At 34.5% G+C, this 16,464-nt stretch overlaps 2 protein-coding genes and 1 pseudogene across 2 annotated transcripts in view; all 3 read right to left on the bottom strand.

Moving 5' to 3' along the window:
• LOC122752702 (zinc finger protein 850-like) overlaps window positions 1–16,464 on the bottom strand; it is a 1,092,329-nt gene that overhangs the window by 353,881 nt on the left and 721,984 nt on the right.
• The window catches only part of TEKT3 (tektin 3), a 65,622-nt gene that overhangs the window by 15,783 nt on the left and 33,375 nt on the right, over window positions 1–16,464 (bottom strand). The window contains exon 3 of the mRNA XM_043999594.1: window positions 3,917–3,987. Coding sequence (XP_043855529.1) covers window positions 3,917–3,987 — 71 coding nt within the window. The remainder of the gene's footprint in view (window positions 1–3,916; window positions 3,988–16,464) is intronic.
• Window positions 11,939–12,256, bottom strand: LOC122752721 (annotated as a pseudogene).

Raw genomic sequence — 16,464 nt, forward strand, 5'->3', positions numbered from 1 at the left:
TCAACAATTCAATCTTGTTTTCTACTACACCTATTTCTATAAAGTCTTCTCCAACCACTCCAGTCTACTTGAAAACTCCTTTATCTGAATTCTCAGAGCACTCTAAGTCTATTCATAACACTAGTACTTAGATAATAAAGCAGTAGTGGTTCCAATATGGAGATCCTAGAGGTTCCTGCCAATTGGAGAGTAGGGAGAATATAATGAGAGGTGACAAAATTGCTCCCCTGTCCCTGATGATTACTTAGTTGGGATGATGCTCACTATCCCTAGAAGAGCCTCCCATATTATATTTTTCTCTACTTTGTATATGGGAAACTCTTTAAGGGTAGAATACATACTCCTTTTGTATCTTCCACAGCTTAGCTGTGTTGAACACATACCTGATCAGTAATCAAGGTTATGTGTTTATTACATGATTTAAAGTGGTAATTAGAGTCCAAATTATGTATGTGTATGTATGTATTCCTTTAAAATCTTTTTAGAGCCAAATAGAACCATCCACCCACTGACTCAATACTAGGCACTAAGGACACAAAAGAGATATAAAACAGTCTTGCCTTCAAGAATTTTAAAATTGAACTTAGGAAACAAATCCTACAGATATGAAACAGCTAAATAAAAATCTAAGGAAGTTTATGCTTCAATGCCAAATGCCAAACTAGATAATAAACAATAAGTGGTAAAGGAATTTAGAAATGGGGGAGAACAACATTGGATTTGGTAGTCAAGAAAACCTTTTGAGGTAGGATAAACTCATCCATGAATGTGTGTGTACACACAAATATATACATACATATACAAACACAAACATATCCTATATCTACTATGTATAACAGTATATATACTGTGTGTATGTGTGTATGTGTGTAAATTATAAACTCTTTAATGGCAGGTCCTTTTTTTGTTTTTGTCTTTGTACTCCCTATGCTTAATGCAGTGTCTGGCCTATAGTCAGAGCTTAATAAATGCTTTTTTATTCACTGAAGGATGGGTAGGATTTGGAAAGACAGAGAGGACAGTGAAGAGCGTCTTAGACAAGGAGAACAACATGAGCAAAAGCTTAGAGATGGTAATATTCTGGCATAGTAAGGAGGCTGGTCAGATCGCAATAAAGGTTTCATGTTGGAGACTAGTGGGTTAGATAGAGGGGGCCAAAATTAAGATGAGCCTTGTATGCCAAATTAAGTAGTCCAGACTTCATACTATAAGCAACAGAGAAGAACTGGTGGTTCCTGAGCAAGGGAATAACCTCTTAGAATTGCTGTTTTAAGGAAATCAGCCTGGAAGTGATATGTAGGCTATATTAAAGGGGAGAGAGACTGGAGTTAGGAGACTAAGGGTGAGCATTAGGTACTTATTCAAAGCACCTGGATTTAGGGTAGTCCCATGGGAATAGAAAGGATGGGACAGATGTAAGAGCTATTTAAAGGGAAGTCTCTAAAGGATTTGGTAATTAATTTTACTGTAATAGGGTAAATTTATGTAGAGCTTCAAAATTTTAAAAACGCTTTCTTCACAATAACCTTATGAGGGTAAGTTGTACAAGTTGGTGGTGTCCTTTCTACAGGTGAGTTAAATGGAGGGTGAGTGAGGTTATATAATTATAAAAACTAGTATCACATTCATGCCTCAAACACAAGCAATCTGATTGAATGTTAATGCTTTTTCCCCAACACCACTCAGGAGAAGGATAGAAAATAACTATTTCTTTAGTTTCTTATGCTGTTTAGCAGTCAATTCAATGCATTTTTCATCAGCAGAAACTCTCAAATTGTTCCCAGGGTTCTTAAGTTCAGACAGCTGAGGGGTGGGTTTTGAGGAAGAGGGAGAAATATGTTTGTCAAAGGAATTTCCAGGTATCTTAAAGACTGTGGGCCTGGTACAGAAGAAAAGAGGTAGAAGTGAAGCTAAAAATCAGACACTGAAAACTTTTTCTTGAGGGCATTCATCAGATAAAGCCAAATGATTGAAATGGAGAAAATGAAAAGGAGAGGCCAAAGGAGGAAGCTATAAAGTGGTTTATGATCTGAACTTCCCTTTAATAAAGAAATATACTTTCCACAATTGAGTATTGGTACATTATGAAGGAATCCTAGAGCTTATGTTTTCAGATGCCCTATATGAATAACCCAGGAAATTCTGAATACTGAGGAACTTTCTTTGATAAAATTGTAACAATGAAAAATTATAACAATAATTGAATTAGAAGTCATTGTTGTTTGTCCTTCCTTCCCAAAGAGGACCATGACATCGGGATGATGTCATGACTTGTACTGAATTGGTGAACTGTGCAAGGTCACCAGCCTCACTCTCTCCTCCAAAGTCATCTGGGTCAGTGGTAAAATATACATCAGGATAACTGGAGATGGCCCTGGAAGTTTGTTTTTTTTAAAGGCACTTGGAATTAAGTAACTTACCTAGTGTTACACAGCTAGTAAGTCTGAGGTAAGATTTGAACTCATCCTCCTAACTTCAGGGTCAGTGCTCTATCTACTTCCCCACCTATCTTCCCCAGAAGTCATATGAATGACTGATTGGTAAAACCATATGCATCAATGCTAGCAGGGATAGCTAACATGTTAGGCTACAGTTAGGTATAGTTAGTAGCCAAAGAAATCTCAGATTTGAACTTTGCTCTGAGTTTAATAGGGATAAATGTTAAGCACAACTGAGTTAAAAAAAATTAACTTCACAACTACAAGATGGTGGGCTGAATAGTAGTTCAACTGAAAAAGCTCTGAAGACTTTAGTGTAATATAAGCTCAAAATATATCAGTGGTGTCATATGTAAACAACGACAACAACAAAAATGCTTATGAAACCTTAGGCTGCATTAAGAAAGGCATAATATCTAGGACTAAGGGACATGATAGCTTTATACTCTGTTTCTGATCAGATCACATCTGTAGTATTGTGTTCAGTTCACATTTTAGGAAGGACACTGATCAATTGGAAAATATTCAGGGAAGAGCTATCAAGAAGATGGAAAATAGCTTAAAGATCATGTCATATGAGGATCATTTGAAAGAATTGTGTAAGTTTAGTCTGGAAAAGAGAAAATTTAAGAGAAATGTGTGTTTTGTGGAAAAAAGATTAGATTTATTCTTCATTGACAGAGCAGAACTAGAAACAATGAATGGCAGTTGTAAAGAGAGAGATATAAATGTGACATAAGAAAGGGCTTCCTAACAGATGAATCCAAAATTAGAATGACCTGCTTCAGTAGGAAGGAGGTTTTCCTCTCAGTAAGAGTCTGAGCAAAGATTGGCTGACCACTTTGAGATAGGTTTTAGAACAGCTTCTTGTTTAGTTTTAAATAGATGCCTTCTGAGGTTCCTTGCAACTCTGAGATCCTGTGATATCCAAATCTGGGAGAAGTCAGTCTTTGTCTTAGAGAATGACTGAGAAAGTCTTTCAATTACAGTTTCCTAGAATTTCAAGACAAAGTTTTAAAGATATTTATAGATGTAGCTATGGATATAAACACAAACGTAAACATATAAAACACAGAGGCAAAGAGTGAGAAACTCTAATGTGTATGTCAGGAAAGGCAAAAATGTAAATTTGTTAATTTGATTTCTATTTATACTTCTATTTTCATGAGATATTCAGCCTTAATTTCCTGTATCCAGAAAGAAATGAAAATGCACTTGAATTTTATACTTAAAGTAAGTCTCCTTAGGCCTAGCCAATAATCTTTATATACTAATGCTTGTTATTAAGGAATAAGATGAGCTTGCTTAAATCTTCAGATTTGTTTCAAGGCAACAAACTATTTTCAATTATGGTGAGCATCTTATCTTTTTGTAAGATTTTATTATATTTTGTATTAAAGTTTAAGAGAAAGTAGGATGGAAAAATATAGATTACAAATTTTAAAACCCAACAATAAAAGCAAAGGTAAAATTCTTACGCAAGTTGAGCAATAGCTTTGTCCAGATATAGCCTCATTCTTTCTTGACAAGATTTAATAACATCAACTTCCTACTCAATTGGAAAAAAAAATCATTAATGCTTTCCACTATCAATTTAGATATCATTCAAAATCATTTACTTAATTAAACATCAGTGACAAAAAAGGAACAAATTTATTTGACTTCAGCAACTAATTAAATAAAAGTAGTTACAGTCAAAAGTTTAGTTCCTACCCTCCTCTTCTCATTTGTCTATACTGTTCTGAAATAATTCCCTTGGTCTGAAAAGAAACCATGGTACACATCATATAATCCAATGCTGTTCCTTTTCAGAATCCTGCTATTATGGCTGGAACTAAGTTGTAGCAGAGAACATTATTATGCCTACTATTCCAAATAACTAGAAGATGAAAATGATTGGTCTAAATGTAGCTCAGTATAGCTATGTTTAGCTATGTTATGCTAAGTATAGCTAAAAGTTTAATTCATAACCTCCTCTTTTCTTTCATCCATATTTTTCTGAAATTGTCCCCTTAAAACATGAGCCTTTTGGGGTTGGTGGGTAGACATGGAACAAGTTGAGAAAATGTGAAAAAAGAAAATGAAGTTTAAATTCATAAAACCATTTTTGAATTATGAGAAGGAAAATTTCCTCTTTTATTTCCATAGAAAGCTCCAAGGAGCCTTAGTGTTAGTTATGGGGACTTTTAAGGATGTTTATGTGATGGATACCACAATATTTAACATATAACACACACATATCAATATTACATTTGAATCCATAGGGGCTAACTTCTGGAAAATTCCCCTTCCTCCCCATTTAATACTGAACTAAAGGTGTTGATTCCTTATCCTTATAAAAACAGTTGTAATTCATAACCATAGCCTTTCTTGTGACTCAGTTTATAATTGTTCAATTCTGATATGATTTGTATATCCTATAGTATAATTTTTGTTTATGCTAGTGTGGTTTTTATTTGGATTGTAGTTTGTGCATATGGCACATATTGAGAATTCCCGGTTATCTGACACAAATAAGAATTTAATGAAGCTCTTGGAGTGAAAAAAAAATATCAAATAATGATATTAGCTGAGAGGTTAGTTGAGATAGGAAAATTTTAAACCCAAAGTCTTGACAGGAATATATTATTCTATTTTTTAAATAGTCTGTATTAGTCATTTGAATAGAAAGAGTCTCAGTTACCATGAAAGAACAGGCACTTTAAATTAGTGATGCATTGACCTTCTTAGAAATCATTTAGGTTGCAAAATGGATAGAGCACTAAAATTGGAGTCAGGAAGACCTGCATTCAAATCCAGCCTTACACATAGTGTGTCCTAGGGCAAGTCATCTAACCTATTTCAGTTTCCTTATCTGTAAAATACACATAATAAGAGCACTGACCTCCCATAATTGTTGTGAAAATAAACATTTGCAAACCTTAAAGTGCTACATAATTGCTAGCAGCTTTTACTGTTGTTGGTTTTGTTGTTACAATTTGTTCCAAATTGCTTTTCAGCATGGTTGGATTCCTCTGCCAGCAATGCATAACTGTATATCTTTCCCCCCCACATCTCCTCCAGCATTTGTCATTTTCCTTTTTTGGTCATTTTTTTTGGTCACATCTTAGGGTGTGAGGTTGCATCTCAGAGTTGTTTTAATTTGTATTTCTCTAATTATTAATATTTTAGAGCATTTTTCCCATATGGTTATTGATGGCTTTGATTTTTTCCTTTGAAAACTGCCTGTTCATATCCTTTGACCATTAATTAGAGAATGACTCTTATTCTTACAAATCTCTCCATCCTCTATATATTTGAAAAATGAGATCTTTATCAGAGAAAACTTACTACGAAGATTCCCTGCCACCATCACACCTCCCTGCATTCCTGCTTTTCTTCTAATTTTGGCTGCATTGGTTTTGTTTATGCAAAATCTTTTAAATTTAATATAGTCAAAAATATTCATTAGCCTCTGTAAACTTATCTACCTCTTGTTTGGTCATAAAATCTTTTCCTATCCATAGATCTGACAAGTAATTTCTTTCATGCTCCCATAATTTGCTTATGATATCACCTTTTATCTTTAAATAATGTGCCCATTTGGACCTTATCTTGTTATATGGTATGAGATGTTGGTCTGTGGCCTGTTTCTGTTAGACAACTTTCCAGTTTTTCCAGCAGTTTTTGTCAAATAGTGAGTTCTTGTTCCAGTAGCTGGAATCATTGGGTTTATCAAAATCCATGTTACTATGTTCCTTTGCTTCTACATATTCTGTAATCTGATCAACTACTCAATTTCTTATCCTGTGCCAAATTGTTTGTTTTGTTTTGTTTTGTTTTTTTGGTGAGGCAATTGGGGTTAAGTGACTTGCCCAGGGTCACACAGCTAGAAAGTGTCAAGTATCTGAGGCCGGATTTGAACCTGCGTTCTCTTGACTCCAGGGCCAGTGCTCTATCCACTGCACCACCTAGCTGCCCCCAGTACCAAATTGTTTTGATGATAATTATTTTGTAGTATAATTTTAGATCTGGTATTGCTAAGCCCCTTTCTTTCCCAGTTTTTTTTCTCTGATTACACCTTGATATTCTTGTCCTTTTGTTTCTCCAGATTAATTTTATTATTTTTTCCAGCTCTATAAAATAATCTGTTGGTAATTTGACCAAGATGACATAGAATAATTAAATGAATCTAGATAGTATTGTCATTTTTGTTATATTGGCCTGGCCTCCCTATGAGAAAGACATATATCTCCAATTATTTAATTCTGTCTTTATTTGTGGGAAGAATATTTTGTAATTGTGTCTTGCTATGTGGATTGTAATTCTTACAATTCCTCTGTGTGTGTTCATAGGTAGACTTCCAAATATTTTATTTTAAATGGAATTTCTCTTTCTATCTCTTCCTGCAGGATTTTGTTGGTAATATACAAAAATAGTGATTATTTCTGTGGGTTTATTTTACAACTTTGCTAAAATTGTAAATTGTTTTGACTAGTTTTTTTATAAGGTTTTCTATATATACCATCATATCTTCTGTAAAAAGTGATAGTTTTGTTTCCTCATTGCCTCTACTTAATTCCTTCTACTTATTGTTCTTGTCCTATCACTGTAGTTAGCATTTCTAGTACAATATTAAGTAATAATAGTGATAATGGATACTTTTGCTTCACCCCTAGTCTTTAAAAAAATTTATTAAATAATAAACATTTTTATTTATAGTTTTGAGTTACAGTTTTTATCCCTCCTTCCCTCACTCCCCTGTCAATCAGATAAGAGTTATACATGTATGATTATGTAAACCATTACCATATTAGTCATTTTGTACAAGAAATTGAATAAAAGAAAAAAAAAGAAGGAAAGTGAAAAATAACATACTTTAGTTTACGTTCCATCAATATCAGTTCTTTCTTTGGAGGTTGGTAGTACATTTCATCAATAGTCCTTTGGGATTGTCTTGGATCATTGTATTGTTGAAAATAGTTGTCATTCACAGTTATTCATCAAACAATATTGCTAACTCTGTGCACAATGTTCTCTTGGCTCTGCTCACTTCACTATACATCAGCTCATACAAGTCTTTCCAGGCCTTTCTGAAATCATCCTGCTTGTCATTTCTTGTAGCACAATAATATTCCATCATCATCCCCATATACCACAGCTTGTTTAACCATTCCCCAACTGATGGACATTCCTTTGATTTGCCATTCTTAGCTACCAACAAAAAGAGCTACCATAAATATTTTTGGACAAATAGGTCTTTTTCTTTTTTGGTGGATGTATTTAATCTTATTGAAAAGCCCTCTAGCTTATCCCCATTATACACAAAGCTTGCTCTTGTTTTTGGATAGATAATACTTATCATTTGAAGAAAAACTCCATTCATTGCTATGTATTCTATTGTGGCTTTTAAAAAAACACAAATGGGTGTTGTATATTGTCAAAATCTTTTTCTGCTTCTATTGAAATATTCATATGGTTTTTATTGTCTTTGTTAAATATATGTTTACTATTTTCCTAATAAGAAACTAGCCCTGAAGATGGCAGAAACGAGAAAGTTGCCTGAACTCTCCTGCAGTTCCCTCAAAAAGAATCAAGCCTCTAAACAGATTCTGAAACTACAGAACCTACAAAAAGACAGAGAGACACAATCTTCCAACTTGAAATAATTTAGAAGACTTTAGGAAAGGTTGGTCTCACTCTGGCATAAGAGGAGCACAGTGCAGCTCAGCACAGAGCAGCACAGCACAGAGGGGGTCTGGGCAAGTCAGCAGGAAGCTCTTGGCCACAGAAGAGTAACTGAGGGCCTTTGACCATAGCTCAGCAAGCTGGTGATGCAGTGGGCCAGTTGTGAGATCTGCCAGCACCAGCTGAGGGCAGGCTGCCAGCTGGAGGGCCACCCATGGGACAGGCATGACTGGGCTAGGCCATCCCAGCACCTGGAGCAAGCACAGGGGACAAGCCCAGGGCAGTGAGGAATCCACAAGCCATAGAGGCCTCAGGGTAGAAATCCAGTGACACAGCCCCTATCTCCCAGCACAAGAAGCTTGAAACAGTGACCCTTGTGCTCTAGGAGCAGACCTCACCTTTAAAAAATAAACCACAATATGAGTAAGAAATAGAAAAGTGTGGACAGGGAAGAGCTAAACACAAACTCAGATGAGAACAATACTTTCAAATTGCCTACATGTGAAGCCTCAAGAGGGAAGATGAATTGGTCTCAAGACCAAAAAACCTTCTTGGAAGAGCTCAAAAAGGATTTTAAAAATCAAGTAAGAGAGGTAGAAGAAAAAATGGGGAGAGAAATGAAAGCTACAGAAGAAAATTATGAAAAAAAGAAATGCAAAGAATCAACAGCTTGGAAAAGGAAACACGGTGATTCATTGAAGAAAACAATACCTTAAAAAATTCATTTGGCCAAATGGAAAAGGAAGTGCAAAAGCTTACTGAAGAAAATGTTTTAAAAATCTGAATTGGATAGATGGAAGTTAATAACTCCATGAGACACCAGGAATCAGTCAAACAGAATTAAAAGGATGAAAAAAATAGAAGAAAATGGGAAATACCTCATTGGAAAGACAACTGACCTGGAAAATAGATCCAGGAGACAATTTGAGAATTATTGGACTACCTGAAAGCCATGATCAGAAAAAAAGAGTCTAGACACCATATTCCAGGAAATTCTCAAGGAGAACTGCCATGATATTTTAGAATCAGAGAATAAAATCATCATTGAAAGAATCCACCAATCACCTCCTGAAAGAGATCCCAAAAGGAAAACTCCAAGGAATATTGTAGCCAAATTCCAGAATTATCAGGTGAAGGAGAAAATACTCTAAGCAGCCAGAAAGAAGCAATTTAAATATCATGGAGCCACAGTCAGGATTGCACAGGACCTGCAGCTTCAAAATGAAAGGTTCACAAGACTTGGAATATGATATTCAGGAAGGCAAAGGAACTTGGATTGCAACCAGGAATCAACTACCCAGCAAAAATGTGCATTCTCTCTCTTTTTTTTTTTTTTTGCGGGGCAATGGGGGTTAAGTGACTTGCCCAGGGTCACACAGCTAGTAAGTGTCAAGTGTCTGAGGTCAGATTTGAACTCAGGTACTCCTGAATCCAGGGCCAGTGCTTTATCCACTGCACCACCTAGCTGCCCCCAAAATGTGCATTCTCTTTCAGGGGAAAAGATGGATATTCAATGAAATAGGGGGCTTTCAAGGTTTCCTGATGAAAAGACCAGAACTGAATAGAAAATTTAATCTTTAAAGACTCAAGAGAAGTATAAAAAGGTAAACAGAGGGAAAATTTATTCATTATGGTTAAACTGTTTACATCCCTACACAGGAAGATAATACTTATAACACTTGAGATGTGTATCTCTATTTGGGCAGACAGAAGGAGTATACATAGAGGGTATAAATATAAATTGTCTTTGGTGTGATGATATAAAGAAAATTAAGGGGTGAAAAAAGGAGTATATGGGGAGAAGAGGAAAAGGGAGGTGGAATGGGGTTAATTACATCATATGAAGAGGTGCAAAAAAACTATTACAATAGAGGGAAAGAAGAGAGAGGTGAGCACTGTTTCAACCTTATTCTCATCGGATTTAATTCAGGGAGGGAAAAATATATGCTCATTTGGATAAAGAAATTTAGCTTACTCTTTAGGGAAGTAAAAGGGTAAGGGGAAAAGGAGGGCACTGATAGAAAGGAGGGCAAAAGCAGGGGAGAAAGGGTAAAGAAAAGGGAGAGGGGCTGATAAAAGGGAGGGCAGATTGGGGGAGACAGGGGTCAGAAGCAAAATGCTGGTGAGGAGGAATAGGCTGAAAGAAGGGGGAAAAAGCACAAAGTGGGTAAATAGAATGGAGGGAAATAGAAAGTAAGTAATAATAACTGTGAATGTGAATGGGATGAACTCTGCCAAAAAACGGAAGCGAATAGCAGAGTGGATTAAAAATCAGAATCCTACAATATGCTGTTTACAAGAAACACATGTGAAGCAGAGAGATATATACAGAGTAAAGGTAAAAGGTTGGAGCAAAATAGATTATGCTTCAGCTGAAGTTAAAAAAGCAGGGCTAGCAATCCTTATCTCAGACAAAGCAAAGGCAAAAATAGATCTAATTAAAAAAGATAAGGAAGGAAACTACATCTTGCTAAAAGGTATGATAGATAATGAAGTGATATCAATACTAAACATGTATGCGCCAAGTGGTATAGCATCCAAATTCTTAGAGGAGAAGTTAAACGAATTACAAGAGGAAATAGACAGCAAAATTATACTAGTAGGGGGAGCAGCTAGGTGGCGCAGTGGATAAAGCACTGGCCTTGGATTCAGGAGGACCTGAGTTCAAATCCAGCCTCAGACACTTGACACTTAACTAGCTGTGTGACCCTGGGCAAGTCACTTAACCCTCATTGCCCTGCAAAAAACAAACAAACAAAAACAAAAACAAAAAAAACCTATACTAGTGGGGGATCTGCATCTTCCCCTCTCAGAATTAGAAAAATCTAGCCACAAAATAAATAAGAAAGAAGTTAAAGAGGTGAATAGAATGTTAGAAAAGTTAGATATGATAGGTGTCTGGAGAAAATTGAACGGGGATAGAAAGGAATATGCCTTTTCTCAGTGGTACATGGCACAATTAAACAATTGACCATGTATCAGAACACAAAAACCTCATAGTCAAATCATGATGCAATAAAATTACATGTAATAAAGAGCCATGGAAAGGTAGACTGAAAATTGATTGGACACTAAATAATCTCATCCTAAAGAATGAGTGGGTCAAACAACAAATCATAGAAACAATCAATAACTTCATTCATGTGTGAGGGCCAAAATTTGATATGTGAGAATGACCAATTTCCCTAATGAATATTGATGCAAAAATGACACATGAGAATGACGATAATGAGACAACATACCAAAACCTATGGGATGCAGCCAAAGCAGTGCTTACGGGAAATTTTATATCTCTAAATGCTTACATGAATAAAAAAGAGAAAGAGGAGATCAATGAATTGGACATGCAACTTAAAAAGCTAGAAAAAGAACAAATTAAATATCCTCAACTAAATACTAAATAAGAAATCCTGAAAATCAATGGAGAAATTAATAAAATTGAAAGCAAGAAAATTATAGAATTAATCAATAAAACTAAGAGCTGGTTTTATGAAAAAAAAACAATAAAGTAGATAAACCTTTGGTTAATTTGATTAAAAAAAGAAGAAAAGCAAATTACCAGTATCAAAAATGAAAGGGGTAAATTCACCACCAATGAAATGGAAATTAAAGCCAATACATCTGACAATCTAAATGAAATGGATAAATATTTACAAGACTATAAATTGCCCAGGCTAATTGAAGAGGAAATAATATGCTTAAATAAGCCCATATTAGAAAAAGAAATTGAACAAGCCATTAATTACCTAAGAAAAAATGTCCAGGGCCAGATGGGTTTACAAGGGAATTGTTTTTCTTTTTTTTTTTTAACAGTTTATTATAATTTATTTTGTTTAACAATCTAGGAATTTCACAGCCATCAGCAATTCCAGTACAATTTCAGGTGCAATTGGGAATTCAGGAATCTCTGTAGAGCTGTTAGTGTAGCAAACCTTGTAGGTAAAATACATGCATACTTTTGATAAGACATGTTATGGAATTTCTCTAAAATTAACCTCATTGGTTTCATTTTCAGCAAACTGGCCAGGGCCACTTAACATGGCTTTTATTGTTCCTGATGTTAAAGCATGCTCCTTTTTAACAATAAATTCATGACCATCGGAAGATATCAATTTCACATACATAACATCTGGGCCCTCACACTCACCAGTTTTTTCTCTTCTCCATCTGTTATTGCCTTATGAAATTATATTTTGTTTCCACAGGAATTTTAACAAACCACATACTTGTCAATTCTGCAGCAGCCATAGCTTGGTCCCCACTCACTGCCACAGCCCCTGCTCCAGGGCATCCCCCCCCCCGCCCCCGCCAAGTGAATTCTACCAAACATTTAAAGAACAAATAATTCCAATACTATACAAATTATTTGGAAAAATAGGTGAAGAAGGAATTCTACCAAATTTCTTTTATGACACAGTTATGGTGGTGATACCAAAACCAAGCAGAGCCAAAGCAAAGACAATTATAGACCAATTTCCCTAATGAATATTGATGCAAAAATCTTAAATAAGGGGCAGCTAGGTGGCACAGTGGCTAGAGTACCGGCCCTGGAGTCAGGAGGACCTGAGTTCAAATCCGGCCTCAGACACTTGACACTTACTAGCTGTGTGACCTTAGGCAAGTTACTTAACCCCAATTGTCTCACTTAAAAAAAGTTTTTAAAAAATCTTAAATAAGATATTAGCAAGGAGATTACAGCAAGTAATCACCAGGATAATATACTATGACCAGATGGGATTTATATCAGGAATGCAGTGCTGGTTCAACATTAGGAAAAATATCAGTATAATCAACCACATCAATAAGAAAACTAACAAAAATCATATGATTATCTCAATAGATCCAGAGAAAGCTTTTGACAAAATACAGCATTCATTCCTAATAAAAACATTAGAGAGCATAGGAATAGGTGGAGCTTTCCTTAAAATAATAAGCAGTATCTACCTAAAACCATCAGCAAACATATGTAATGGAAATAAGTTAGAGGCATTCCCAATAAGATCAGGGATGAAACAGGGAGTCCATTATCACCTCTATTATTTAATATTATACTAGAAATGTTAGCTTTAGCAATAAGAGAAGAAAAAGGGGGCAGCTAGATGGCGCAGTGGTAAAGTACTGGCCCTTGATTCAGGAGTACCTGAGTTCAAATCTGTCCTCAGACACTTGACACTTACTAGCTGTGTGACCCTGGGCAAGTCACTTAACCCTCATTGCCCTGCAAAAAAACAAAACAAAACAAAACAACAAACCAAAAAAAAAAAAAAAGAGAGAAGAAAAAGGAATTAAAGGAATTAGAATAGGCAAGGAGGAAACAAAAACTATCACTCTTTGCAGATGACAAGATGGTATACTTAGAGAATCCTAGAGAATCAACTAAAAAACTACTTGAAACCATTAACAATTTTAGCAAAGTTTCAGGATATAAAATAAATCCATATAAATCATCAGCATATGCATAAGCAACAAAGTCCAGCAGCAAGAGATAGAAAGAGAAATTCCACTTAAAATAACGGTAGACAATATAAAATACTTGGGAGTCTACTTGCCAAGACAAACCCAGGAATTATATGAACACAATTACAAAACACATTTCACACAAATAAAATAAGATAAATATTTGGAAAAATATCAATTGCTCATGGAAAGACTGAGCTAATGTAATAAAAATGACAATTCTACCTAAATTAATTGACTTATTCAGACTACCTAAAATTTATTTTATAGAGCTAGAAAAAATAATAACAAAATTCATCTGGAAGAACAAAAGTTCAAGAATATCAAGGGAACTAATGGAAAAAAATGCACAGAAAGGTGGGCTAGCTGTAACAAATCTGAAGTTATACTATAAAGCAGCAGTCATCAAAACTATTTGGCTAAGAAATAGAGTGGTAGATCAATGGAATAGGTTAGGCACAGGACACACAGTAGTAAATTACTTTAGTAATGTACTGTTTGATAAACCCAAAGACTTCAGCTTCTGGGATAGGTACTCAGTATTTGACAATAACAGCTGGGAAAACTGGAAGATAGTATGGAAGAAACTAGGCAAAGACCAACATCTTATACCTTATACTAAAATAAGGTCAAAATGGGTACATGATTTAGACATAAAAGGTGATACCATGAGCAAATTAGGAGAGGAAGGAATAGTTTACCTCTCAGATTTATGGAAAGGAGAACAGTTCGTGACCAAACAAGAGATAGAGAATATTATGAAATGCAAAATGGATGACTTTGATTATGTTAAATTATAAAGGTTTTGTACAAACAGAAGCAATGCAGCCAAAATTAGAAGGGAGGCAGAAAGCTGGGAAACAATTTTTATAGCCAGTATTTCTGATAAAGGCATCATTTCTAAAATATATCAAGAACTAAATCAAATTTATAAGAATCCAAGTCATTCCCCAATTGAGAAACAGTCAAAGGATAGGAACAGGCAGTTTTCAGATGAAGAAATCAAAGTTATCTATTGCCATATGAAAAAAATGCTCTAAATCACTATTGATTAGAGAAATACAAATTAAAACAACTCTGAGGCACCATCTCACACCTATCAGATTGGCTAATCAAACAAAAAAGAAAAAATAATAAATGTTGGAGAAGCTGTGGAAAAATTGGAACACTAATGTATTGTTAGTGGAACTATGAACTGATCCAACCATTCTGGAGAGCAATTTGGAACTATGCCCAAAGGGACAGATTTGACTCTTCTCAGCAATACAATGGTCCAAGATAGTTCCAAAGGACTCAGGATGGAAAATGCTCTCCAAATCCAGAAAAAAAAGAACTGTAGGATATAGATACAGATTGAACCATACTATTTCTACTTTTTTTGTTGTTTTTCTTTTTTGAGGTTTTCCCCTTTTGCTCTGATTCTTCTTTTACAGCATGACTAATGCAGAAATATGTTTAATGTGATTGTACATATATAACCTATATCAGATTGCTTGCTGTCTTGGGGAGGGGAGAGGGAGGGAGAAAAATTTGAAACTAGAAGTGTTAGGAAAACAAATGTTGAAAACTATCTCTGCATATAACTAGAAAATAATAAAATACTTTAATGATATGTATATATAAAAAGAAAAAAGAAACTAGCCTTGCATTCTTAGTAAAAATCCCAGCTAGTTATAGTGTATGGTCTTTGTAATATATTGCTGTAATTGCCTTGCTAGTATTTTATTTAAAATTTTTACATTAATATTCATAAGGAAAATTGGTCTAAAGTTTTCTTTCTCTGTTTTAGCTCTTCCTGATTTAAGTATCAAAAACATATTTGCGTCATAGAAGGAATTTGGTAGGACTCTTTCTTTACCCATTTTTTCAAATAGTATTTGAATTGTTCTTTAAATGTTTGTTGGAACTTGCTTGTTAATTCAACTACTCCTTTGATTTTTTTTCTTAGAGAGTTCTTTTATGGCTTATTCAATTTCTTTCTTTACAATTTGATTGCTTCTTTTAATCTGGGCAAGTTTTATTTTTATAAATATTTATACATTTCATTTAAATTGTTTGTTTTATTGGCATATCATTGGGCAAAATAGTTCCTAGTAATTGCTTTTATTTCATCTTCATTGGTTGGGCATCCTCCCTTTTCATATTTGATACTGTAATTTGAATTTATTCCTTCTTTTTGAAATTATTCAATGGTTTATTTTTATTATTTTTAAAGAGCTCTGAGTTTCATTTATTAGTTCAATTTTTTACATTCAATTTTATGAATCTCTCCTTTGATATTTAGAATTTCTATTTTGGTGTGCAACTGAGGAGTTTTAATTTGTTTTTCCAGTGATATTAGTTACATGAAAAATTATTTGTTCTGCTCCATCTCTTTTTTATTTGGATATTTGGAGATAAACATTTTCCTCAAAGTACTGCTTAAGTTGCATTCCACAAACTTTGTCTCATTGTTGTCATTATCTTTCATAAAATCATCATTTGTTCATTTACTCACACATTCTTTCAGATTAGATTTAGTTTACAATTAATTTTTATTCTATGCTTCAAAAACTCTAACCTGAATGTAATTTTTATTGACAAAAAGAATATATTTAGTATGTCTGTTTTTCCAAGATTTTTATACCCTATATGGTCAATTTTTGTGGAGGTGCCATATACAGTTAAGAATAGGTATACTTTGGGGCAGCTAGGTGGCAAAATGGATAAAGCACCAGCCCTGGATTTAGGAGGAACTGATTTCAAATCTGGCCTCAGACAATTGACACTTACTAGCTGTGTGAACTTGGGCAAGTCACTTAACCCTTATTGCCCCACAAAAATAAACATTTTTTAAAACAGTGAATAGGTATATTTCTTTCAATTCTCATTTAATATTTTCTAGTGACCTATCATATGTAAC

The sequence above is a fragment of the Dromiciops gliroides genome, chromosome 4 (assembly GCF_019393635.1).
Source record: "Dromiciops gliroides isolate mDroGli1 chromosome 4, mDroGli1.pri, whole genome shotgun sequence".
NCBI classification, from domain to species: Eukaryota; Metazoa; Chordata; class Mammalia; order Microbiotheria; family Microbiotheriidae; genus Dromiciops; species Dromiciops gliroides.